The following is a 26837-nucleotide window of genomic DNA, read 5'->3' as shown; positions in this document are numbered from 1 at the left end:
ATCCAAATATCCAACATCCACATCTCTCCCTGTAAGTTTGTCTACAATAACTAAAAACAGAACCTTATCTCCAACTATTGTGGTCACCACCATGACAGGACCTGCAGCTCCATCCAGTGCTATGACTTCAGCTACAGACCCAACAACAAATCCCAATACAACTATCAAATCAAAAAGTGCAATAAAAGTTACAACCATAAAAACATTTTCAACAACCACCACAACCTTATCTCCAACAACAACTATATCTTCGATCGAACCTCAAAGAGGAACAGTAAATCCTACAACGTCAAATATATCAGCTTTGTCTACAGTACCAGTTCAACCCTCAACCATAAATTCAACTATGACTCTTAGAAAAACAACTTCACAAGTACTCAAGTTTCCAAAGAACACAACAGATATGATTGAAACTTCCACTTCAATGATCAAACTCACTATCACAACTTTCAGTTCAAAAACAACATCATCTTCAACAACTACAATGGCTACAACTACAATAAAACATTCAGGTACATCTCAAGGTTCTATTGCAATGATAAATACTTGTTGTTGTACTGTACCAGTCAGTTAAAAGGTGATATGTGTGTTTTTTTGTTTTGTAGAACCAGCCTTGCTGTCCACTAGCCACACAGCTACATCCATACTAACCAATGCTGCGTCAATGTGAGTTTATTGTGTAAGACAATACTACATTCAATCCCATTCCAATGTGTCAAATAATGGCAAATATTCTTTTGTGACCTTTAGACTTGGAAATGTCATGATCTACATCAGACTGGTGTTCAACACTTTTCAGTCTGTCCCTAGTGAGAGTCTGGTCCTTAATATTGTGAAAACAATACTAGGACTTCACCTTCAGAGGAGAGATTTGAGCAATCCTAAAGTCACTTATGAGAGTAAGTCACTTTCTTATGGTTTGAAAAGAATGACATATAGGACATACATAGCAAACACAAGGAAACCTATGCACCATGGGGACTCACAAAAAACATGAATAAATTTGACATATTGAAGTTTACAATGCCTATGTAAATGTTATCAAATGCATCCATGACCAAATAATAACAGTTCATTGTTTTCTGAAAGAAATAAGCAACAACTCGTATTCCATCAACATAGCATACAATCTCAGCAACGTTGCTATGCCTGAGAAGGTTGAACTCAGAAACACTACATATGATTCAATTCAAGCCTTAATCAACAGTCTGGTAAGTCAACAACCTTGTGTACTTTAAGGACAATATAATTTGGTTGGATATGGCCTTAACCTACTTATTCGATTGACCGTCAGCTGAACACGCTACTGAATGGGAACCCAGACACACCATACACATTTGCACAAGGAAACTATACGTGAGTTTTGTCTATGAATGTTTGTTGTTTATACTAACAGCAACAGCTGTGTTATTGATAAGAATGAGAATGTGCTTGTGTCTATGTAGAAATTCCGACCGGCAGATTCAGGCTGATGTGGAATATGTCTTTAAGAAGGGAGACATCCCCTCACCTAGCAGTTTCCTGACTGAGATAATGAAAGTTAGTGGTAGGTATAGCCTATATTTTCTCTGCCACAAAATAGCCTACTAGTGTTTTCTATTGATTTATGTTGACTCCCTGGATTCTCACTTATCTGTTTTGTGACTGCAGGCTTAGAGAGCACAGTGAACACCACAATCACTACTGCCACCACACTGAGCCTCACAGCCCAGAACATGACAAACACTGGAAACAGCACAGATGCAGGGGGGGGCTTCCAGGACTGGGCATTCCTCACCATTATGCCTTGTGTACTCCTCGCTTTTTGGATTCCAGTTTGTGTGAGGCCCACCAAACAGTCTCTTCTTATATTAATTACATGGTTCTTACATGTTTTTTGACTGCTTTGTTAAATTTGTTCACATTCAAATTCTGCACAAAACTCTAGGTTTGGAATGAATCATTCTTCAGTCATGATTGGGGTTGAGTGCTATAGTTTACATATCAAGCTCTAATTCCATTCGCACTACTATAAATTAGTCATGATTTTTCTTACTCAGAATAAAAAAAATAGAAAAACAGTGACACATTGACCACCAATATATGTGATTGTGTGTTTTCTCTATCCATTTTTAGTGTGTGCTTTGTGGCTGCTGCGCTGCTTTTAAGAGACGATGGAAGAGAAGACGCTTGTACAACATTCAGTACACCATTAGCGGCTAAGAACACCGCTGATTATTCAACAATTTATTAGGCTTTTAGTATTCAGGGCACTACCTAAATGCTTTGAATGACAGTTTATATTTGAGACTGAGAAAGTCATTTGTCCCCAGGGCCATTGAACTGTTCAATGCCTCACTTAAGGGAAGAGGAGAGATAGACTTCTCTGCATAGTCTGTCTGCCTCTTCACCCCCTCCATGTTTGGATACTGTCTGTCCACTAGCCACTTTTACCACTGTCTTTATGCCTCACTGTTTGCGTGCTATATTAGCACAATAGCACATATGCATATTTTATTTCTGCATTGTTGCACTGTTGGACTTACTCATTTGCACTATCACCATGACCACTATCACCATTGCACTACCACCATGACACTCATTCACACAGAGCACCTTAGAGCACCTTACCATACCTTACTATGCACAGAGAATCACAGGCTCAGTCCCTGCCTCAGTCATTGCAAGCGCCTCTGATTGATTAATCACCACTATGTGGATACTGTTTTTAGAACTGATTTAGATTAAGTGTTAGTATAATTTGTATTTTAGTATATTTAGCATATTCTTTATCTTCTACTGTCCTTATTGCTTAGTTGTGTTTTTATATTATATACTTTAATTACTCTTTCTGCTGATAAAGAATGTGTTTGTGTTGTCTGTATGCTGCTGAGACCTTGAATTTCCCCTGGGGATCAATAAAGTATCTATCTATCTATCTATCTAGACCTTGAATTTCCCCTGGGGATCAATAAAGTATCTATCTATCTATCTATATTTAAACAATAATGATGGTATGCTTGCACGATTGTATGCTTGTGATTATTTATTGTATTTATTTATCAACAGATATAGGTTATTTTAAAGGCTTGTATGTATTGTATATTTATATATACAGGTTATTTTAAAGGCTTATTTGTTTTTTCTGCATTTAGTGGAATTTATATCACTCTAGTTTTACTCTACACCATAACAGAATCATAAGTAAATGTCTAACTTCACCTGTTTAAAGTGACTGTAGCGACCATTAAAGAGCACATTAGTCTAACAGTCATTTAGTGACATCAGATGCCCGATGATTCTTTGTATTGACCACACCTAAACAAATTTTTCCAGACAATGACCAGGCCAGACACAGGATACTTTTCTCATATTTCATATATTTATAGAGACAATATACAGGAGGGCACATGTGCAATTAGTCAAAAGCACAAAGAAACAAGAATCAAGCCACAAAGAAGACAGAACATCTTATGTAACACTGTGTACTATAGGCAGTGCGCATTGAAACCAGCCTTTTGTTGCCGCATGGCAATGGGAAAGTGCATGGGAATGATACTGTATACGCCTATGTGCTGTTTAGAACTTTGGAATCACTGAAACTTTTTTTTTTTCACATAATTTAAGACTTAAAGTTTTAAAACACTGTTATTTCTAGGCAATATTCATCTTTAGAAAACACTTCTTTCAGTATCAGATTTGGGTTTGTTAATGGTCTAAAATGGTCACAAATGAAGAGCTTTCTTCAGAAGCCTGCATGTATTTGCAATATTTAGGCTATTCCATGCAAGACACTGCCAAGAAACTTAAGATGGCACAATGTAAAGAGATGGGAGGGCCTGGAGTCCAAATGTGCAGGATGATTAAACCATCAGGGTTTCTAGTTTCAAAAACAGATGCCTATAGCAACCCCATATCCCCCAAAATGAATTACAACAGAGCCCCCCTGATATTGTCAATTTCTTTTCTTCTGAATCTGCAACTTAGAACAGAAAATAACAGGGGCACTAGACTTTCTACTCATACTATTAATTATGCAGAGGGGAAAATATTGCAGAACTGTCTTTTTCTAACTCAATTTTGTCTACCCCTGTGCATCAGATGGTCGGACTCAAATATGAGTAGCACAACTGCTCTTCTGCAAAGTGGACAATGAGGCCTTGGTTTTATGCGACAGACAGACATGCCTGTTCAGCACGTGTTTCTGAGTGAAGCTCCTTCCACAGTGTGTGCAGACGTAAGGCCTCTCGCCAGTGTGGATCCTCTCGTGTGTTCTGAGATTGCAGACGAGACCAAATCCTTTTCCACAGGTGCTGCATCTATGGGGCTTCTCTCCAGTATGTGTGATGTGATGTGCAGTCAGACTGCTCTTAGCAGTGAATGCCTTCCCACATAACGTGCACCTGAATGGTCGCCCAGGCAGGGATGTAGAATTCTTTTGATGTGTATGTGGGTGCTGCTTAAACTTGTCTGTGACGCTGACGACCTTGTTGCGTTGTGTGTAGCTGAATGAATCAACATGGGGTTCATCAGAGGATGAAAACGGATATTCTGTGGGTTGAACAGGTGCATCAGACATCATGACCAATGGTGATTTATCAGATGTTGGAGTTCTGTGGGCCACGGGTTTGTGGTTCCTCTGCATGCTTATCTGACTCATCACAATAGCATTTCTGATGCTGTTTTTCAAGGGCAACCCCTGTTTTTGATGCACTATGCCGTGCCCAAACTCTTCCACAGGCTCAATCTCCGTATAGTAAGCGTCGGGATAGGATGAGAGCCTATCTGTATAACCGTCCCCCATCTTCTCTGAGATATCATCTGTAGAAGGGAAGGATTCTGGACAGTCACCCTGTAACAACAAGAACATATTGATTCTCCATATTGTGAAATCATGGAGATGTGTTAAGATGCAATACAATAGTGTGAATTTAATAAGGCCAAAGTATATTTTCCAAAGAAACTACAGAGATTACAAATAGATTTAGTTGGTAATTGTATTAACTCTAGAATTAGCCTATACTCCCTACCCTGCAAAGCCTACTCGAGGCTAGACTAATGACTATCTCAAAAGTAGAAAGAATAAGTCAGAAACAAGTGACCAACCTGGCTTGTCAAAGTTAGTGGGATACTTTGCCCATCCATTGTTGGCAGGTCACTAGCTGAGGCGTTGCTGAAGGGGGGAGTTGGTGAGGGTGAAGGATCTCTTTCTCTCTTCAGACAACTCACTGGTGAAGACAGCATGGAAATAAGGCTATGGCTCTGTTAATTGACTGATCATTAACATAATGAAATTTGATGCTGATCAGAACTTACATGTCCCCGCTGTAGCTGGCTCTCCATGTACCTGAAGTTCGACTGACACATCTAAAGTGCTGCCTTTATTGCATGCGTTGCGTATTGCGCGCATTTCGCGCTCCATCAACACCAGTGATGTCCTGAGCGCCTCATTCTCTTCGCGTAAAGCTGAGGAACGTCTATTAAATACCTCCAGAATATCTATCATAGCTGCTTTTGTAAATCTCTCAACGATCTCGATAACCTCCCCTTCAAATTCGTCTACAAACAGCATTATTGCATTTAGACGTGTATGACCGTGTAGTCTATTATGTATAGCTCAGTTATAGCTTTGTTATCAGATCTTGTGTAAACTTTAAGGAAGGGGATTCCTTTTGGCGAGAGTTCCCAGGACCTCAAGGCTAGGCTACTCCTTTCTTCTAATTTTACAAAAGCAAAATTCTTCTTTTTCTCTCATTGTAGACCTACTGTAAATTGGAAAACGAAATGCATTACTGCCATCTACTGGGCTGAGGTTGGACCCATCGAAACCTGGACCATCATTTGAGATCATATTTCATATACTTAGTAATAAAAAAACGTAACTTGGATAAATAACTTCTAGAAATTGAGAACGCACGTTACATTTTTGTCTCTAGGAACAAAAATATGTAATTTAACGTGTATGTCTGTATGTTCTAGAGGCTTTTATTTTGATTACTCTGACACGGAAGTAGGATCTTGATCCAGCAGTTGGCTAGGATATTTTGCTGCCATTGATGTGGGCCAAACGAATGTGACCAAAAAGATATTGTTTGTCTGTAAGAAATCATCTTTAGACAAAAATGACACACGTGGGATTCCAAACGCAAATAGCCGGTATAATAGAGGACCTTGCCAATGCCGCTGTTGCAGAAATTTGTAAAGTTGTGGAGAATGGCTACGCTATTTTACAAATAGAAATATCCCAAAGCCGCAAACAAAACGACGCTTTAAAAAGAAAGATACAGTTGCTAGAGGATGACATGGATTTTGCATCGAAATACAACCGGGACAGACTTTCATCAGTTAATCAAACTTGTAAAATTCCTGTTAAAAAGTCACCGAAAAAGAGATCCAGAACAGTGGGTAAGTTTCAGGCTACTCGCCTTGAGTTTCACTCTCTTTTGATGATGGAGAACATGTTATGTTATATCATGGCATGTCCCTGTCATGCCTTGTCAAGGGAACTTAGCAATTTCTTTAAGTTCTTCAAAATGTATCTGTAATTTCTTGGTGTTTTTCTCTTTCTTTTCTAAAAAAAAAACAACAACATTCTAGACTGTTGAATTAACGCTTGGTTAATTAATGCTGCAGTATACGGAATGACCAGAGTGAGACAAAAACATAAAGCTGTGAAAGAATGGGCTACAAAAATGAATGTGGAAATATGAAGAAGAACGAATGAATAAATAAGTAAAAACAAAATGAGGACATATGAAGGAAGATTGTTTTTCAATTCAGCATTCTGTTTTTTCAATTACTTTTGGCTTTTGGTGTAGCCTACACTAGGTTTTGCCTTTCCTGTATTACTATTGATATGCTTTTTGCTCTATTGCCATTGCTTTTTCTCTACTGCCATTGTTTTTCCTTGAAGGGGCATGCTGTCAATCAACATGGCTTTAGGCTGGCCCAAATCAATTCCTGCTCTAGAATTCACAGATTTGTAGGCCCACACCTTCTCACAGATGTATTTTATTTGCTTCATTTCAATCGATCAGTCAGTCATCATTCCAAAGGGTCACTACCGTTACATGCCACTTTGCCAGGTTTCTGCTGCACAGTGTAGGCTAGAGGAGTTGAGGAGTTGATTAGTAGGCTAGAAGACAGCCTTCTACGAGCCATCTTAGACTAAAAAATGTTTTTTTTCCACCAGACAATCCTGAAAATGAAGCAGTCGAAGTTCATCAAATGGATGGAACGTCTGGATTCAACAGTGAAGATGCCAGAAAAATAAATGTATGAATGTGGAAAAATATGCATTCACTTGAGGAAATCAATTATGTTTTTTTCCCTTTCTTTTCTGAATTAGTGTATCATCTTGTTAATTTAAAAAAAGAGCTTTCCGAATTAAGGAGATAGGAACGTCATTAATTAAGATATACAGGGCATTTTTACTGTTAATGTTTATGCATTATGCTTCTATACACGATGCTGAATAACTCTTGCTGTTTTTAAATGAAGATGAAATGTGTTGAGAATCCATTAAAAAGAAAATGTTGATGTATAGGTCTGTTAATTAAAAGTATGTATAGCATGTGTCTAGTAGAAAATAGTTTGGCTCTAAGTTGTGTAAATGTGATGTTTGTCAGTCTGGTTGCACAGTGGGGGTGATTCCTGATGTCATTACAATCAAAGAAGAACGAATGGTAGACACAAGCGACTGTATACATGTGGATGACATGGAAGGTAAGCAAATGCAGATGAATGCATTTCACAGGGAACTTCTTTTTCCATAATCACAAAATTATTCTGATCTTCTTGCTATACTACAGTGCAAAAACACGGAGACAAATCAGTGGATGCTCAGCACAGAACAGTAGACACGATGCCGGAAATGTTGGACTGCAGAAACATAGAGGTTTGTCGGGCAGGTTCTCTTCTTATTATACAGTTACATTGTTTTTTTCAATTCCTGTGGTCAAATAGGTTTACACACACACACATACACGTACACACACTCACAATCATTAATCTGGTTCATTTGACCCTGGAAACTAGAAAACCGCTGTCATTATCAATGAATGAGATGTAAAGAATTACATATTGTATTGTGTTTTTACTGTAAAGGCATGCTTGAAAGTAAGATAAAGGATGATGTTTGAGCCGACAGAAGTTATTTTGTTTACATTATAATCTCTGTGTTACCTGTCATGTGTTGCAGTGTGCTGCCATTGGCACAGGTGAACATATCAAGGGTGAGAGCCTGGATGCGTATATCAAAGATGATGAGCCCCATATATTTGAAGGTATCGAAAGAAATAAAAATGCCATTTTTATAGTTTGACCCCATACAGTCATATGTTTTTCATGTGTTTGATGTCTTCATGTTTTTGAAGTCATGTCTTTGGATTGTTGTTCCCTGAACAAACCAGAATCAGGAATGCAAGATGACACAAGGGACACTCTCTCAGAAACACATGAAGGATTATCAACATCTTATAGAGGCAGCAATGACACCATCAACCAGCATTCTTTGTTAAACCCTGACCATGACACAGGCTCCTTCAGCAATTTCCATCCTGTCAACTCTCTATGCCATGAAGGAAATAGCTCCAACTGTTCCTACACCACAGCAACAGACCTACACCAAGAGAAAATGTATCATGTTGACAGTTTCAGGCACAGAAGTGAATTGTCCAGAGACCCTGGAAGTGTAACTCCTGAATCAACCATGGTTGGTGAAATGCCCTCACTCAGTGCTCTTTCTACTACTCTAGAGTACACAGGCGTTCAGTATAGACCGCATAAGCAGTGGTTTGCGGGTAAGAAGGGGGGCAAGGCTTTCCCGAGTGGCAGCAGTCTGATCGAGCACCAGCGAGTGCATTCTGGAGAGCGCCGCTTTGTTTGCCCTCTTTGTGGCAAAAGCTTCACGCAGGCTTCCAGTCTCAAAAAGCACCAGAGCATTCACACGGGGGAGAAGCGTTTCCGGTGTTCACACTGCGGGAAGCACTTCTCGGACCCCAGCAACCTCCGCAAACATGTCAGCATTCATACTGGAGAAAGACCCTTCCGTTGTGGTCAGTGCGGAAAAACATTTAACCAGTCGTCCAACCTTAAAACACACATGAAGATTCACACAGGTGAAAAGCCATTCAGCTGTGAGGGCTGTGGCCAGGTGTTTGCCTATAAGATAAGTTTAGTGAATCACCAGCTAAAGAGCTGCTTAGGTGAGCAGAACTTGATGGGACAAATGCACATGGCTTCCATGGAGAAAAGACTGGATTCTAGTATTTAATTTCCCTCAAAAGGTCATAGAGATGTGTAAAAACTGGTCAATTTGTAACATGCAAGTATGTGAAAAGATATTTATACTTTGGTAGATGATTGACAGGTAATTTGGTTTATTTGCAATGTGGTGATCAAGGGCCTGTTTCTGGAGTTCATCAGCAGTGACTCCCCACCCTTGATTGTTTAAGAATTTGCTTAATGTACTCATGTCATGTCATGTCTAAAATGTCACACTCGGTTATATTATGTACCGTTATGCAGTACATTTAGTATTTTTACCTCACCAGAACATGAACACTCATTTTAAACCACCATGACATTTGGATGAATATACAAAATGCTGAATCTTTTTCATGTATGCAAATATACCCGAGCAAAATAATGTTGTGATGAAGTTAAGGTTATTTGGAATTTACATCAAGTATTCACTGTACCGACACACACATGCACACACATTTTGACTATTTATCAAACATTAATAAAGTGCCTGCTCTGCTACACTTATCAATGCATGTATTGTGGAATACATGTAAAACAGGTTGTGTAAATGTAGGGTGTCTCAGATATATGTTATTTATTAATCCCTAATAAATGGCTTCACATTTCTACCCCCACAGAAAGAGAAGAAAAACAGCTGTGTAATACTGTTAGACATTATTGTGAAAAAGAAAAATAAACATTTCACACCATGGGCCCTAATTTTAGTGAAGGACAAAGTGCGAAGTCTTACGTATAACAGCTAATTTAATTACTTGGCAAAATCAACCAAAACCAACACTGTGGTTAAACGTGCCTTGCCTTGCCTAAATTCCATTTTCCAGCTTAACGTCTCATCCACTGCGGTCCTCAGAGTGTTTGCTGTGTTGCCTGTCCATTAATGCTAAGACGGTCAAGACTGTTTTCTTCAGTAAAAACTGAAGAATGGGAATGGGTTACCTGAAGTTGTACCTTGTGGTGGTTTTAGTACTTTCAAGACATGGACTCATTTGTTCATCACCATGCACTTAATTAATGACTCATTTGTTCACCATGCACTTAATTAATGAACTCTCTTAGAGGGTTATGGTGTCGTGTATGGTGGGTTTTGTTCATTGTTGATATGTGATATTGTCATTAACGTTGATACTGTTGTTATTATTAGTTATTATGTTCAATGTAGGTTTTTCAACTTTATTTTAAACTTATTAACTATTGTTAACTAGTAGTGTTTACTGTATACAGATAGATAGATAGATATAGATTGATAGATACTTTATTGATCCCCAAGGGGAAATTCAAGGTCCCAGTAGCTCAAGACATAACACACAACATACACTACAGCATAAACAGGATGATGAAAAGAAAACAAATCCACATTACTAATAAGGGCAGTCAAATATACTAAGTAAAAGATAAATCAAGGATCCACATGAATGTACTAAGGATGTATACTGGTCCGGTAGTATAACTATATGGGCAATACACACAAAAAATGTAATATAAGAATTATAGCAGCAGTGCAAGGATAGGTTTGGTTTAATGTAATAGGGTATCAGCCATTGGTCAAGTATGAAGTTAGACCACAGTCTGGACTAGGGGATGGAGGGAGGTGTTGTTCAAGTGGGCTAATATAGCTAGTATACAGTGTAAGCAGTAACAGTGGACAGCCAGAGGTCATGGAAGTGTAGAGGAATGAATGAAACCTTTATTGCCCCAATTAAGGTCTGGTGGCTGGAGACTGGTGGCTTGTGACCAGCGTCAGTGTAGTTGCATTGTTCATGGTCATCTTTTGGGGGAGGGGTGAGTTGGGCAGGCCAACAAGCAAGAGCAGTGTCTGAGTCAGCAGGGGGTGGTTGACGGACGACTGCCTTTGGAGCTGGAGCAGGGCAGTCGAACTGGATCTCCCTCAACAGAGCTGCTACTCTTCCTCAGACCAGTGATGGTCTTCATTCCATCCCAGACCTCCTTCACATTGTTCTCCTGCAATTTCTGTTTCACCTTCGTTCTGTATTCCTCCTTAGCCTCTTTCAGCCTGATATAGGTCTATACTGTAAGTCACATTGGACAAAAGCATCTGGCAAATACCATAACCTGATTTTTGCTCATTTTGACCCTCTGCCCCCTTTCACATCTGTTCCCCCCAATGTTTACTCCATGGATATGGCCTTGCTTTGTAACAGTCAGCCACAACGCTTCTGTTGGATTTTGGTTTTTGAGGATGATCACTGAAAGGATCTGTAAAAGAGTTATCCAAAGATGCTGAAAAGGCAAGCCAATGGCTAAGGCTGAGGCGATCCCAGACTACTTGGGGTCATTTGTAACCTTTCACTGACTTGTGAAATCTTGTTTCTCGAGTGGTGGTTGTTGGTGCCCGCACCAATGGCTTATGTTGATTACTGGGTTACTGATTGTATCATAAATGACCACAGCAACAAAGAGGATTGATTGAAGAATTTGTTGGAATTTGATGGTGCCCAGATCAAGGGCATGTGGTTTGTCTAGTTATGTTGCTGATTAGATCATAAACAGACACAGCAATGAAGAGGATTGATTAGTGTCACACTAGTGTGCCGCAGAAAATTACCCAAATGTCACTCACTGGTCCAGAAAAGCAACTGTTTGAACTCATTGATTGTATGATTGCACTATTTGTGGTATGCGGGCATTGTACAACGGGGGCCATATCCAGTATTCACAGAATCATTACATATCCAGTTCATAACAACAATTAAATTAGATATAGTCACCTACAAATGAAACCGAGGTCGCTTGTTTTATTGAGCAGGTCTTCCGTAGAAGCCATAATAAGGCCATATCTGTGTATTATTTGAAATCTTTGGCTATGGTATGTTTATTTTTTCTTCACACAGGATGTTAGTGTGCCGTGGGACATTTTAAGTGTCAAAAGTGTGCCGTGGCACAAAAAAGGTTGAAAAACACTGGATTAAAGAATGTGTTGGAATTTGATGGTATTTATGACCCTACCCATACTTATACTTAAGTATGAGTAATTCTTCTACTTAGCCTACGCCAAACCCATGTGGATTGCTTATTGTCAAAATATCTCTATCGTATTTTCATCTGACCAGAACACTATTCTAGGCAAAGCCCCAGTAGCCTAGCCTGACGTAGTCATACTCAATTCTAGTCAGAATATGAGTCTGATCCTGCTCCATTGGGACTTAATTATGGGGCGTGTTTCAACCGATACAGGGGGGGGAATGCCTCTGCACTCAATTGGATAGACCTAACCAATCAGAGCAACAAAATAGCTTACCGTGAGGTGTAGGAAGAAAACACACAAACCATCCTTCTTCTCCTATATAATCCGGTGGACAGCCCATAGAGCCCCATTGTGGACCCGGAAATGTTGAGTACACCAAAGTTTTATGATGGAAATATATAGTATGGGTTCCCAGGATGCAGAAACTGCCGGATGCTAATTTGCATATGTTGGACAATTTGTGTAATTGAGCTAATTAGCATAAATTAGCATAATAGCCTATATTGATCATATTATAAGAGCTGCTTGGCCAAAATGGACAATGTTCGTATGTTTTTATGTTGAGTCCATATCTGATCAAGATTCAAAATCACTATTTAAACTTGGTTTGGTCACATTTTACTCTCATTAAGCTTTTTTTTGGTACAATTTAGACAGATTTTTGGAGGATAGGGCTGTAACGATACACCAACCTAACAATTCGATTCGTATCACAATTTTTGACCCACGGTTTGATACGAACCTCGATTTTTCTTTTTTTGGAGGGGGGGACTACACATTTCAATAGCCTACCTTAGAATACCAGAGGATTACAATGTAATATATCTGTATTATTTTACATCCAGATATAAAAAGAGAGAATACTGAATGTCTGATATTTATGACAGCACACTTTATGCAGATTAGCCTATAGTTTAGGCCTACTATTTCTATTACAACTCTACCACATTCAGCTGTCTTGTTGTCTTGTCGGATCCTTTTGCTTGGGCCTCCTCCTAGTGGTGAGCATGGACGGATTATGAACTTTCGGGCCCCTGGGCCCAGATGTATTAAGGGCCCCCCATTAATTGTCGCATATGTGGATGGGGGGTTTGGGGGTCCTTCCTCAGAAATGTTTTAATTTCTTTGATGTGATTTCCTGTATTCTGGTGCATTTTGGGGATGGCCAATACTAAATTCAATCAGATTCATAGCCTACATCCTGATGTGTTGATATTGAGGCAATGATTTCATGCAAAGGCTTGGGCTTCAGGGTCCCCTGACCCCTTGGGCCCCTGGGCCTGGCCCGGTAGGCCCGTGCAGTAATTCATCCCTGGCGGTGGGGTCTTGCTCCTCTATGGAAAACGTGCCCATCTACAGGTGCTGCTTTGGAAAGCAGCAGACCGTCCTGATCCACCGGCTGTGGATATAACCGCGTTTGGAGGTAGTTAGAAGACAGGTATGAAGAAAGAAGAGGAATTTGCCCACCCTCGATTCAAGTCCTGTTGCTCCTCCTGATTTGTTAGATGTTATCAGCTGTAACTGCAAAGCTGGGTTAAAACTGTCTATACATGTATCTGGAAAGTAGGCCTGGCCTGCGCTAATTATTGTTTCTGCAAAGGCAGTGATGTTACATGTGGCAATATATTTACACATCAAAAACAGCAGAAGGACAGGGATGAAGAGTCTGGAGAAGATGGCGACAGGACAACGGATGAGGACAGTGAGGAGTAGTAGAGGCTAGTTCTTCCCTTTGTTACTCAATTGTGAGTCACAGCAGAGGGCCAGTGAATAGCTATTTCCAAAATGATTGTGGAATTCAGAAATAACTTGAGAATCCAAATTATTCCTAAACACTGAACATTTTTATCCTCCAAAATTCCGTCTAAATCGCTCCCAAAAACTCAAAAATCAGCATAATGAGAGTAAAAACGTGACCAAACCAAGTTTAAATAGTGATTTTGAATTTTGAAAATGTCAGATATGGACTCAGCATCTCCAGTAACCCCTAAAACATACTAACATGGTCAATATAGGTGATTATGCTAATTTATGCTAATTAGCTAAATTACACAAATTGCCCAACATATGCAAATTAGCATCCGACAGTTTCTGCATGCTGGGAACCCATACTATATATTTCCATCATAAAACTTTGGTGTACTCAACATTTCCGGGTTCAGCTTTCTGTCCACTGGACTAATATCCCCTCCGTTTTTAAAAATAATTCTGTTGAACAGTGATATGCTACAAACATGTTAAACAGCTGGGAAAGGCTGTTGCAAATCCCTCAGGTGGTCAATCAGAGATTTCAAACGAATGAGGGAACATGTCACAATGCAACAGCGCTGTTTTCCCTTGATGAAAGTGAAACCACAAGTTTTCCCACATCTCAACTTTGGCCAAAGTTTTCAGAAATAATCGTTTTCAGTGATACAACCTCATTAAATAATATGAATTTTCCATATGGGGTCTTAAAAGCCGTATGCTTCTAGCCACAGCGTTTTTGTTTCAAACATAAGCCTAATCAAAGCGTGCTCAGATGACGTGATAGACCAGACGCTGTTGCTCACCTGTCTATCATCGTAAAGCCTGATTTGATTGGTCCGCCCGATATAGGGCGAGCATACTTCCACCACAATGGAACACTGCCAGACCAAACTTCCCGACCTCAAATGTTGTGGGCGGGACTAAGTTCGGAATGGCACCCAGGCTACCAGTAGCCTATAGCAACTCCAGCCATATACCTTTAGCCTCGTGAGACCATCCTGATCTCGCGAGCTTCAGTTTTCCAGATGCAGAGCAGGTTAATTTACCTTAGTAGTTCAATGACTACAAAAGCTCTTTCCTGGCATGCATTTGAAAGTCTGGAGGTAACTTCTGATGTTTTTTTTTAGACTTGGTGACGCATTGGTGGAGGGCATTGATGCCTCAAATGCATCTAAGAACCATAAACATAACATATAGCGGTTTATTATAGGCCTATTTCAAAACTGCTGTTGTGGATGTCTGTGTAGGCCTATAGAGCCTATTGTGTGTAAATAAGAGAATGAGACAAAGTGTCAGAGATATTAGTTTGGTTGACAAATACAGATATTATATTCATATTGAAAACTCCATAGGAAAAGATACAAAAACATGAAAAGTTAATTTTGTTATAATAGGATCATGTTTTAACATTGGCTATTTTCACATTACTGAGAATGTCTTATGAAATAACCTGAAATCATCTTATCATGAAATTATGAACCTATGTGAAGAAAAACCTACACTAAAGACCTGCCTGATCTGAAAATGTTCTACAGATTTGTGCTTTGCTGTGGTCTACTTTTGTTGTAGGCCTAAAGAAATTTCACCGTGGACCAGCCGTGGACATCAATGGGCATGGCTAGCACTACGTGACCGGTTCATAGACAGTATGGTTCCTGTGCTGTAGCCATTTTTGTTTACGTGACCTTGATTCCTAACGATTCCTGACGTCACACTAGCCATCCCCATGGATTGGGCTACTTCATACTTTTATTTTGATATTTTACGATACTCACCCGGAAATGTTTCTGTGGTTCCTTAAAATGTGTGTTTACATTCTACAGCCGCTGACATCGGTGTACAATCTCAGTTGATAACAATGTCCTCTCCAATGTCTAACTTAGTTGATGTCCACGGTCAGATAGCCTCTATACTGGAGGTCTTGGCCAACGCAGCAGTGTCAGAAATTTGTAAAGTAGTGGATGATGGCTACGCAGTTTTGCGCCTTGAAATTTCGAAGAGTCAAAACGAGATCGACTCTCTGAAGAAAAAACTGCAAATGACGAAACTTCGTTGTCGGCGCGTATGCTCGGAGAGGCATGGAGCACAGGGATATGGTTTAGGAAGGTTGTCTTCACCTGCTGGTGTCCATATGCGGGGCAAAACATTCCACTCCATTCAAAGCTTCCGTGAGTCGCCCAGATGTTGTGTTTAAGTCTTGTGGCGATGAGATTTTATCGGGCGACCCCCACAGTATGTGGTCTTATGGACAGCTGCACTATGCCGTTCTAGAGATTTCAGATATTATAGCAGAGGTCTGTAAATAGTATCCTGAGTAGCCTATCCTACATTTCATGGGTTTAGTCCGTAGGCCTACTAGGCCTAGTAGTTTGGAGGGTATCTTGATACAAGAATGCTACTATTTGAAGCAAGGTTACTGGCTTATCCAGATAACTTCAGGAGTCACTGATCCCTAAATTATCTTGATCATGTTCTTTCGACATCAGTGCCTAGCCTACTCGTAAGCCAGGAGCCTAACCTTCAATTCATTGTAGGCCTGTGCCTCTCATGGGTTAGTTTGTTTCATGCATCTTAAAAGGCTGTATGCTTTCCCTTATAGGGCAGGGCAAATGTAGTTCTAAATGCAATGTTGATATTAAAACTTCATGGGAGTGGTGTTTTTTTCTATTTACAGAGAATAGCAATTCAATACCAGAAGTGGAACATGGTCCTGTGTCACAAAATCAGGATACCAGTCAGAAGCGGCCCTTGCACAGAAATCAAAATACTCATGGCCAGCAGCAATATATATATATATATATATATATATATATATATATATATATATATATATATATATATATATATATATATATATATACAGATAACCTTTTAAAAGTGACAAAATGTAATAGTTGTTATTGTATGACTCATGACAACTTCCTATGTTTTAGTTAACAGGTGCAAGCAAAGAACTGGCAACAGTCAAGACTGAAGATAACACTGCAGATTATACCACATCGTGTCTATCAAGAGGTAGGCAATGCCAAGTTGGAAATTACATCTTGTTGCTCAATACTTCATTACACATGTCCACATATCATTGGGTTGTGTTCTTTCATTCATGCCGTTCATGGTGTTTAATTTTTGAAGAACAGAAATTATAAAAGAAAAGAAAGTGAGCTATATAAACAACCTCAAATTAAATTATATATTTCAATCACATAAACAAAGATTTTGCTTGGAAATTTAATTAACCCAGATATACATTTGCTAGGAGGTCTATTTTTAAGAACATTTTTACCTTGGCTTTGTTGAATAAGGAAAGTTTGGTCTATGGTCGCAGAGCTACTGTGTACCCAAAGCATGGTTGTTTCCTCCTTCATATGGAAATCTCTGACTTTGAAATGGCTGCTAAAAACAGGCCAATTTAAAGAGGACAGAGAGTGTGAAGTAAACCATCTCTCTGATCACTGGCCCCTTCCACACATTACGTTACCACTTTGAGTTAGAGATTCAGGTAGAAGCAAAGAACTGTCTCTGGTAGAAGTTGTTGGAGCCTGTAATGCACGGTGATTGGCTGCCAGCCAATCAATGTAAAGGTCATTTAATTATTCATTTGAGAACCAGATAAGCATGAAGGGGTGCTAGATATCTGCTAAAATGGGCCATTTTATTCCCCAACCTAGTTATAGAGTTATAAATGGTCTTGTGAAAAGAAATAGCAGCTGACCATGTTTCTTGACAGACCAAAGCTGCTTATCTTTTATGTTAACATCAGAGAACAGAATACTTTGTTCCTCCATTCTGTCACCTTTAATATTGTACATTGTGTAATCTATTATTAAACACTCATAGTAATCAAATAATCAAACACTTTGCTATCAATAACTGAAAATGATATAGCATATGCATCATTCCCATTGTAGTCTAGGCTACAGCATGAGTGACAGACGTAAGGCGAACTAGAACCCATTGATGACAAATGCCAACAGCTTCTCATAATATATATCAAATAATTACTGCACTTCTCTATCCTAATAAAGCTTAACACTGACATCTTGTTGTGTGTAACTTCTTGCTGGTGTTTTAGAAAATGTTGTGACCGATGACTACAATGAAGGCTGTGTCAATTCCTCCGAAGAAGTCAGGACGGAAGAGACAAGGCCCCTTCAGAAATCAGACTCCGACAAGACCAGTCACCCTCATCCTCAAGCCCACACTTTGAAGCACAACAGAGAGGCAGAGAGGCAAACAGAAGATGATTCCCAGTTCAGGACTTGGCAAGAAGCTGGTCAGTTACTAGAAGATCCTTTAGCATGGGCCCAGGAACAGAGAAAGTCAGGTGCTAACACTAACATATCAAATGCAGATGTGGATCATGGGACTTTCTCCAGAAATAAGGGCACTTCTGAGAGTGCCACTAACTGTCTGCTCTCAGCTGGTTCCATAGACTGGGAGCCAGATCTGGTGCTTGTTGATTCAGTGCCCATTAAAGTGGAGACAGACATGACCTCAGACTGGAACATATCTGAGCATGGGAATATGATCAGTAACAGTACAAGTGGCTCCAATATAACATGCCCTCCCTTAAATCACAGAGGTGAAATGCCCACCACATCACCTTGCCACCTGACTCAAGCTCACCAGGCAAACCAGGCTGAGAGGTCCCAGCAGCTTGGCCGGGCTTCATTAGGGAACACTGGCAATGCCCCTTTTCGTTGCATATCGTGTGGGAAAGTCTTTTTCCAGATGGCGCACCTCAAGCGACACGAGCGCGTGCACACAGGTGAAAAGCCGTTTGGCTGCGTCCGCTGTGGAAAACGCTTCTCACACCGCCACCAGCTTACAAACCATGTGCGTGTGCACACGGGTGAGAAGCCCTTTCGCTGCATCCACTGCGGCCGCCACTTCACACAGTCCAGCCACATGAAGAGACATCTGAGCATCCATACGGGCCAGACACGATCCCACAGCTGCGCTGGCTGTGGGAGATGGTACACTACACAGGGCAGCCTCATCAGGCACCAAAGGTCAGGCTGTAGTTTTGGGAGCTAGCAGTGTTCTCAACCACCAGTTTGTTCATTTCCGCTGTGCCTCTAGCCCAGCTCTAGTCTCTAGCTATAGGCTTGCATTCAAGAGACTGTCCATGATTCTGTTGAAAGATTGTTGATATTTGAGCTTTTAGAACTGTGTATGAATACCGGAGTCATTTTTTTGTTTTTTTTTAATGCACAAACAGCGCCATCGCCAAGCAGGCTGTGTGGAGCAATTTGCTGAATTGTACAATACGTTTATCCAGTTGGGCTTATAGACTTACAACCCCCCTTCCAAAATTGTGATGATGTGTAAAATGTAAACATTAACAGAATGCTATGATTTTCAAGATATGCAGCCTAAATCATATGTTTAATAGAAAATAGTGCAAAGATAACATCAATTGTATTGTTTTTAAAAAATATAGATATATGGTCATTCTTAAATGGAGAATGCCAGCTATATGTTGGGACAGGGGCATGTTTACCATTGTGTTGCGTCACCTAGTCTTTTAACAACATTTTCTAAACATTGGTAACTGAGGAGACTAGTTATTGGAGTTTTGAGCAAGAGATGTTATATATTTCAGCTGCTCAACAGTCTGAGGTCTTCATAATAGTGTTTTCCATCCCAATATACATCAAGTGTGACAGGTCTGGGCCGCAAACAGGCCATTTTAGTACCTGGACTTTACTATGGAGCGATAACTCTTGTAATATGTGTAGAATACAGTTTGGCATTATTTTCCTGAAATATTCAAGGCCTTTCCTGAAAAAGACATTGCCTGCATGATTGCATATGTTGGCCAAAACCTGTATAACATTCAGCATTAATTCTGGCTCTCCAAATTTGCAAGCTGCTCATATGGGCAGGCACTAAAGCACCTCCATACCATCTTAGATGGCTTTTGGACTGTACGCTAATAACAAGTTAGATGGTCCCTCTTCAGCCCAGAGCCCAGTATTTCTAAAAATGAATTACACCTTTTGATTGGGCTTACCACAGGACAGTGTCCTACTTCGCCTCAGTTCATTTTAATAGGTCTGATAAGATTGTGGAACTTCTGGATCATGTCTAAATGTGGTTTCCTCTTTGGATGGTAGAGTTTTTCAGAGTTTGTGGATGGAGCATCAAACTGTGTTTGTAGACTGATAATCAGAAGTTTTCCTGAGCCCATGCAATGATTTGAATTACAGACACAGCTGTGTTTTTAATGTAGTGTCATCTGATATATCAGTGATGAATACCACATACTCAACCAATCTGAGATGCTCTTTTTCTACCCAATGAGGATGCCAGTTAACCTAGTTGTGAAATGTTCCTCCTTGTTTTCTCTAGCATTGCACAACTTTTCCAGCCTTTTATTGCCCCATCCCATTTTTTTAATAATATGTATTGCAGGCATCAAATTCAAAATGAGCATATATTTTTTTATAGAATTGTGAAATTGGTCTATTACAACATTTAATATGTCGTCTAAAGTCTAAATATGGGTGCAAATGATTTGCAAGTTATCATATTCTGTTTTTATTTACATTTTACACAGCGTCCCAACGTTTTTGGAAATGGGGTTGTAAAATGTATGAGGTTACCAAGTTGGAGAGTTTTTCTATAAAGTGGCTGCAAGAATATACAACTTGTGTAGATTTACTTGAAGTGTTTTTGCTGATGAGATTTTTAAAATGTTGAGATCTATGAGAGACCTTTTCCCTCATGGTATTAAGCCTTTTTTCAGTGTATACATTTGTAAGGGGGGTGGGGTGTTGTAGCCTAGTTAAGAAAGAAATTTGATGTTAATAATAGTAGTGTCCTCTCTTTCCATTTCTCTATAAATGTCACAAGTTGAGAAAGATCAATAAAATGTTGCTATTGTTGAATGTTTTGGATATGGTCTCTGGAACTCGAGACTCTTGCCTATGAATATCTAAAATGTGCACATATGTAATTTGCTGAGGAAAGATTAAAGAAAAAACAAACTTTAAACTAAAATGTTTGTGGCTAAACTTCCAAGGCTGACTGAAATCTTGACTTCCAGAGTCATGTAGTGAAAATGATTAAAGACAAGGCAATACAGGCAGCAGTGAAGATTAATTACGATCAGGGATGGGAACCACGGCTGGGTACATGTTACCACCAGTAAAGTTCCAGCAGCAACTCCAAAGTTCTCTGGGCGAAGCCCTGTTTTATAGCAGTTCATCACACATAATTACGTTGTTTCTACAAATCCATCATACATTGTGGATTACAAACCCATGACCGTCATTTCCAGCAGAGACAATACACAACTCAAAGGTTAAACAAAATGCCCCTGCTATTGGAGGCTGTTTATTATATGTAAGCACTATTCTCTGCAGAGGCATAGGTAATGCATATTAAATAGTCACTTGTCTGCCTTAGGGAATGTTCTCACTGCCCTATCAATGGATGTCACGGTCACCTGAACTTCATTAGAGAGCCATTCATGGAGAGATTTAAGTTGTGTGTACATAATGTAGACCTGTGTTGCATTAGTGAGAAACTCAAATACAGAACACCAGGGGCCCTAATTTAAAATGACGGGCAAGGTGCAAAGTCAGTCTATGAGCAATGTTCTCTTGCATGAACTAAGGGCATTGTGGCGTGAGACAGCTTTTAGCTGACCCTGTTTGTGTTTAGCATCTTTCTCGTATTAAATTTGCAAATAGATTTTGCATAGTTATTACAAGCTTCAATTAGACTTTAGATTTTGCCCAGCATTTAAATTAGGGCTCTAGTTCTAACAATTGTATGTAATGTGAACCTGAACTAAAACGTAATACAAAATTGTAATATTAAACACATGCGGTGTAAGTAGTCTATTTTTTCTCCCACTGTCACATCACTGATATGAGAAGGAGATTGCACTGATAGTATTCTAAAGGAGAATCTGTTGTTGTAAAGCCTAGCAGTAACACAAACCCTTGTTACTTTTATAATAGGCTACTATAAAGAAAAATGGAAGTACAGGTTTTGTACAGTGCTCATTCATTCGCCAGCCACTACTCTTGAGATGATGCTGAGCGAATTGGCACAAAAAGTAATGGGATCGTCTTTTAGGAGCTGTACGGTAAAAAAGCTAACAAAAAAACAAGCCCTTTGCGTCACTACTATTGACGCCGCCTTCCATCACTGGCTGTAATGAAAAAGAGGGCCTAACCTTTACCATTTTAAACATTGTTTTCATCCTTTATTGTTTATTTAATTTCACATAAGGAATTTGATCTGACCGTGGGCAGAGACAACAATGTCTCACTCCATGGATTTTCAGGGGCAAATAGCCTCTATTATGGAGGTCCTGGCCAATGCAGCCGTGGCAGAAATATGTAAAGTTGTTGACGATGGCTATGCCGTCGTTCAGCTGGAGATGTCTCAGAACCACAAAGAGAACGAATTTCTGAAGAGAAAGATAAAATTAATGGAGCTTCAGATTGCTAAACTTCGTGCCGAACGAAGATGTCAAGACGGGACTTTTCTAAATCGTTTCCATGGTGTGCAATTGCTGAACAGACAAAACAGAGAGAGGGCTAATTCAGGTAGGCTACCGCGACACATAATCTGATGTTGCATGCTTGATAGTTGTTGTAACATTAGGCATACACATGTTCTGAATTTAGGGCCTGCGTTTGTGGTTTTAGGTTTATGTGGTTGTCACTGGCAGTGGAATGATGTTGTTATCACTCCAACATTAGGTACTAGGCCTAAAGTCACATTTATTTTGGTCGGGAGCCTATCGCGGAATCAACGAAATTGTTGAGAGATGTGTAGTCTAGGCCATGCAATTTATAGATATATACTTGGTTAGATCACTGAGATAGAGATGATATAACAATTGTTATTACTAAGTGACGTGCGTGTAGGTCTAAAAAATGTGAGGATCGAGAAGAGTGATAGAATCTAGATAAATCTGTTAGCCTACGATCTTTTGTGAAACTGTTCTATTCCTATGGCCATTGAGGCTGGGATAACAAGATGCAGGCCCTAGTGGTAGAGGTGCTAACTGTAGGTGAGGTAGGCTATGGTTTAAAGACCTTATGTGTTGCTAAATTCTCCAGTTCATGCATTAAAATAAACAGAAAGTGAGGTAGATTGAGGGTAACATTTAGTTTTACTTTTAATTATTCCCAGACTGCACTGATTTCCTTGACCACGTGTATACGTAGACTATAATTGCTTATTAGCCTATGTTGTACCTCTGTTGTTGCTGCTTCTTTTCGGATCTGACTCTTTACAGAAGAGATTTTCTAACAGTTATAACAATTTTTATTCACTAATTACTTTGATCAGCAGCAGGATTGACTGTGAAGAGTCGCTTCAGGAATTGGGATGTCCGCACTAATACGCCACCTACAGAAGCGCCGGTAGAAAAGTCTCCACATGTAATTGCCAGCAGTAAAGTTGGGGTAAGTCAGAGGTTCCCCCATGAGCTGCTTCTGATACAGTTTCAATATGTGAATTTGGTTGTGTTCAACAGTGTGTTCACTGAAATGAGGTGCACAAAAACATGTCAATGTGTTGATAAAGATCTTTTTTGCCTCGTAGTCAGACGACATGGAGGAGGGAGAGCCAGATTTGCTGATTATCAAGGAGGAGAAGCCAGAGGAACCAAAGCCCCTTGATCAAGAGGCTGAGGGTAAGGAGTTTCAGGCATACCATCTCAACACCTGAATCAATATCTAAAGCTATTATGTTGCCTTTTGCCCACTGTAATCACATTTGTATATTCAAAGCAGAGTTGTATGGAAAAATGTACACAGTTCTCCAAAGCCCACACTGGGAGCCTGTTTTCTCTCTTTGCAGAATCTGGTCGTTGTCTTGAAAGTGCCTATGATGTTGATGATGATGCACCTTTCCTGCCTTCTGCAGTCCCCGTGGAGCCCAGGACCAGGCACGCAGACGTGGAGGTCAGTGGATCAGACTCCGTCCACAAGTCAGAGGCAGAGTCTGAAGGGCTAAAGCACAGTCTGCCGCACACTGGATCTGAGCTCAGTACTAAAAGACTGTATCATACAAACAAGGCTCAACTAGTCCATAAAGGCCAAAGTCCTTCGACACTACCCGTAAATAAAGAGTGGACAGATTTGGGAGTCATTCCATCATCTCTTTGTCAAGCCACTGAAACAGGCTCCATGAATCTGGAGGAAAGACCAGGCGGAGTAGGTGATGGTAATAGCATAAGCAGACCTTGTTCTTCAGCATCAGAATTGCAGCCTGATGTGATTGTGGTTGAGCCTGAAACACCAGGGCATTCTGTGCAAAGCAGCATCAGTTGGAGGCAGAAGTTGTTGTCCAGTCATGGGGAAATAAGAGAAATCAGGCAGGGGAGTAACAGTAAAGCTCAAGGTGTTACTAATACTAGCTTACAGCAGTGTCATGAATCACATCGAGAGAATGTTATGCAGCCACAGTATATTCCTATAAGCTCTTCCTCGGATCACAGTTCTAGGCCTTGTCCCATGATTGCCACAACAGTAGGTAATCATGTACATGTGGAGGGGACCCAGACCCACAAAATTTATCACACTCAAGTTGTCGAAGCTCTGGCCAGAAATGTGCCGCTCAGCGATATTAGAAGCAAAAAGCCCATTTCCTTTACTCTGCCACGTCCATTTGGGTGCTCAGTTTGCCAGAAGAAGTTTGTCACAGAACAGGACTTGAAGAAACACCAAGCTATTCATAGGAGGGCAAAAGCCTTCCCTTGCTCACTGTGCGGAAAGAGTTTTGTAAGCGCAAGTCAGCTACACATGCACAGGAATGTCCATACAGGGGATAAACCATACAGTTGTCATCTGTGCTGGCGAAGGTTCTCTCATCCCAGCAACCTTAAGAGACACCAAAAGCAAGTGCATTAGCACTATAGAACATTTATAACAATGTGGGTTTTTATTATCCTTTAATACATTATTTATGTGTTCATTTCTATTGGAATTTTTTAATTAAAGAAAAATTTAAGTCATTGCTGTAAAAATGTTTTTAGATTTTATAACAATAAAGCATATCACTTGCTTCCAATAACGTTTTATCTGTTGCATTTCTATGTTACAAGCGACACTTTTAATCCTTTAGATTTTCCCAGTCATATTCATTATTATTATTATATCTGCTACTCGTTCATAGTTACAATGAAACACCACTGTCTTCACTGGGACTGAATTTCTAATGATAAAATACAAAACCCTTGGTTGATCAGTCTGGTGTGCTATGTTTTGGGGTTGCGAAAGTAAAGGCATTTTAATAGCTTGTGGACAATTTGTGATATATGAACCATAATCAGACCCAGACCCACAATAAATAGATTTGAATAGGGCACTACAACAAATGAGCATTCCATTCAAAATTGTAGAAAGAGGTTGGGTATATATGATAAAGGCTCAAGTTGTAATACATGTCATCACCTTGATGGTGGTTTTGGTGAATAATGATATCTTCGTTTTCATTTATTCACATCACTTTTCTTTTTCCAGGATAAAGTCCTGGATGATAGGAAGACCATAACCAAACCAGTTAAACAGGAGAATACAGAAGAGACAATAGGCATCAGTGAAGGTTCTGATAAACCAGGAATCAGTGCAGAAGGTGAGTTTGTGGAAAACTAGCTGAGACATGTAAGAATACGCTTGACGGATAACAGTGAAATAATATATTGATATATGTAGTATGTATGGTTTGAAATTATGAAATCTATTTCCACAGAAGTCTTCCATGTTGTTGAGGTCAACATACCAGACAAAGCCGTCAAACCAGAGAGCAGGAAAGATGGCATGAGGCAAAAACCGCAACTCGCAGGCTCTAGAAATTTCAGAGCGCAAAAGTCACAGCGCAATCACTCTGAGTGGCCATCTTGTTCCACTAGGCCTAGTCTAGACCATTCATCATTCCACGTCAGCAGCAGGCTTGGGCATGTCCATGGAACCATGGGTGAGCTGAGCCCAGGACGTCCGGATGAAAAGCCAGATGTCATAATAATTGACCCGTCTACAGTTAATGAGGAGCAGAATACACAGTCCCAGTGGCACAGTGACATACAGATGCAAAGAGCCAATAAACAACCTGAGTTCTGTAGACAAGAATATGCGGACAAAGATATGCAAGGGCTAAGAGACCAAAGCCAGTCACATTCTCAAAAGAAGGGGGGAAATGTCTTTGAGTCAGAGTCCTATTCAATGGACATGAACACACTTGGGTCTTATAATATGTGTGTTGGCCTTGATAATTCATCTGGTGAATCACAGGGGCAGCAACTTCCATGGGTGCTATCAGACTCAGAAGACAATGCCACCTCTGCTACAGTCCCCTCTCAAAGGAGGAGCAGATCTTTCTGCTGCACGCTGTGTGGCAAACGCTATATGACTGTCAAACAACTCAAAGTACACCAGAAGATCCATGCTGGAGAGAAGCCCTACTGTTGTATACAGTGTGGCAAGCGATTCATCCAGCTATACAGCCTTAAACGGCACCACAGGGTGCACACAGGGGAGAAGCCTTTCCGCTGTGGCCAGTGTGGAAAGCAGTTTGCTCACTCCAGCAACCTCAAAGTTCACCAGACCGTCCACACAGGTGAAAAGAACTTCCATTGTGCTCAGTGTGGGAAAAACTTCTCCTTCTTGAGTAATCTCATCCGACATCAGGCAATTCATGTAGCAAAATAACCCTTTTTATTATATAGATATAACTGTAAATTATGTAACCATCACATATACCAATAAATAATTAAAAAAATAATAATGTTGTAACAACATGCATTTTTTTGTGTGTGACTGCAAAGAATAAAGGTTGTCTAAAGTTGTAGCCTACTCCTGTTTCTAAAACGTCTTATGTGGCACGGTGC

The 26837-nt window shown here is 40.0% G+C and overlaps 4 protein-coding genes and 1 long non-coding RNA gene across 8 annotated transcripts; 4 read left to right on the top strand and 1 right to left on the bottom strand.

Annotated features, from left to right (window-relative positions):
* Nucleotides 1–376: 376 nt before the first annotated feature.
* On the top strand, nucleotides 377–764 carry LOC125310187. The gene is made up of 3 exons (XR_007196265.1): nucleotides 377–512; nucleotides 606–666; nucleotides 751–764. It is a non-coding gene; the product is annotated as an uncharacterized LOC125310187 (long non-coding RNA).
* Nucleotides 765–3374: 2610 nt separating this feature from the next.
* On the bottom strand, nucleotides 3375–5745 carry LOC125302353 (oocyte zinc finger protein XlCOF8.4-like). Its single transcript, XM_048255512.1, has 3 exons — nucleotides 5296–5745; nucleotides 5086–5207; nucleotides 3375–4831 (listed from the first exon to the last, which is right to left on the bottom strand). The coding sequence occupies exons 1-3, from the start codon at nucleotides 5549–5551 to the stop codon at nucleotides 4091–4093; spliced, it is 1119 nt and encodes a 372-aa protein (XP_048111469.1). The 5' UTR covers nucleotides 5552–5745; the 3' UTR covers nucleotides 3375–4090.
* Nucleotides 5746–6014: 269 nt separating this feature from the next.
* LOC125298934 (zinc finger protein 16-like) lies at nucleotides 6015–10046 on the top strand. The gene is made up of 6 exons (XM_048249896.1): nucleotides 6015–6384; nucleotides 7172–7254; nucleotides 7608–7704; nucleotides 7791–7876; nucleotides 8180–8264; nucleotides 8391–10046. Exons 1-6 carry the CDS (start codon nucleotides 6102–6104, stop codon nucleotides 9251–9253), a joined length of 1497 nt encoding a protein of 498 aa, XP_048105853.1. The 5' UTR covers nucleotides 6015–6101; the 3' UTR covers nucleotides 9254–10046.
* Nucleotides 10047–15772: 5726 nt separating this feature from the next.
* Nucleotides 15773–20871, top strand: LOC125298942 (zinc finger protein 227-like). Its single transcript, XM_048249910.1, has 4 exons — nucleotides 15773–16146; nucleotides 16653–16762; nucleotides 16912–16993; nucleotides 18051–20871. The coding sequence occupies exons 1-4, from the start codon at nucleotides 15837–15839 to the stop codon at nucleotides 19013–19015; spliced, it is 1467 nt and encodes a 488-aa protein (XP_048105867.1). The 5' UTR covers nucleotides 15773–15836; the 3' UTR covers nucleotides 19016–20871.
* A 1263-nt stretch (nucleotides 20872–22134) lies between these two features.
* LOC125298901 (zinc finger protein 432-like) lies at nucleotides 22135–26769 on the top strand. Of its 4 annotated transcripts, none has more exons than XM_048249839.1 (6): nucleotides 22135–22545; nucleotides 23297–23412; nucleotides 23552–23642; nucleotides 23876–23913; nucleotides 25474–25585; nucleotides 25703–26769. In XM_048249839.1, the coding sequence occupies exons 1-6, from the start codon at nucleotides 22257–22259 to the stop codon at nucleotides 26656–26658; spliced, it is 1602 nt and encodes a 533-aa protein (XP_048105796.1). In that variant the 5' UTR covers nucleotides 22135–22256; the 3' UTR covers nucleotides 26659–26769. The 4 variants fall into 4 exon arrangements, with proteins under 4 accessions (XP_048105796.1, XP_048105787.1, XP_048105779.1 ...); XM_048249830.1 differs by having other exon boundaries at nucleotides 23810–23913; nucleotides 25706–26769; XM_048249822.1 differs by having other exon boundaries at nucleotides 23300–23412; nucleotides 23810–23913; nucleotides 25703–26767.
* The last annotated feature ends 68 nt before the right edge of the window (nucleotides 26770–26837 follow it).

The sequence above is a fragment of the Alosa alosa genome, chromosome 1 (genome assembly GCF_017589495.1).
Source record: "Alosa alosa isolate M-15738 ecotype Scorff River chromosome 1, AALO_Geno_1.1, whole genome shotgun sequence".
NCBI lineage: Eukaryota > Metazoa > Chordata > Actinopteri > Clupeiformes > Clupeidae > Alosa > Alosa alosa.
This window is presented reverse-complemented; position numbering and strand designations above follow the sequence as displayed.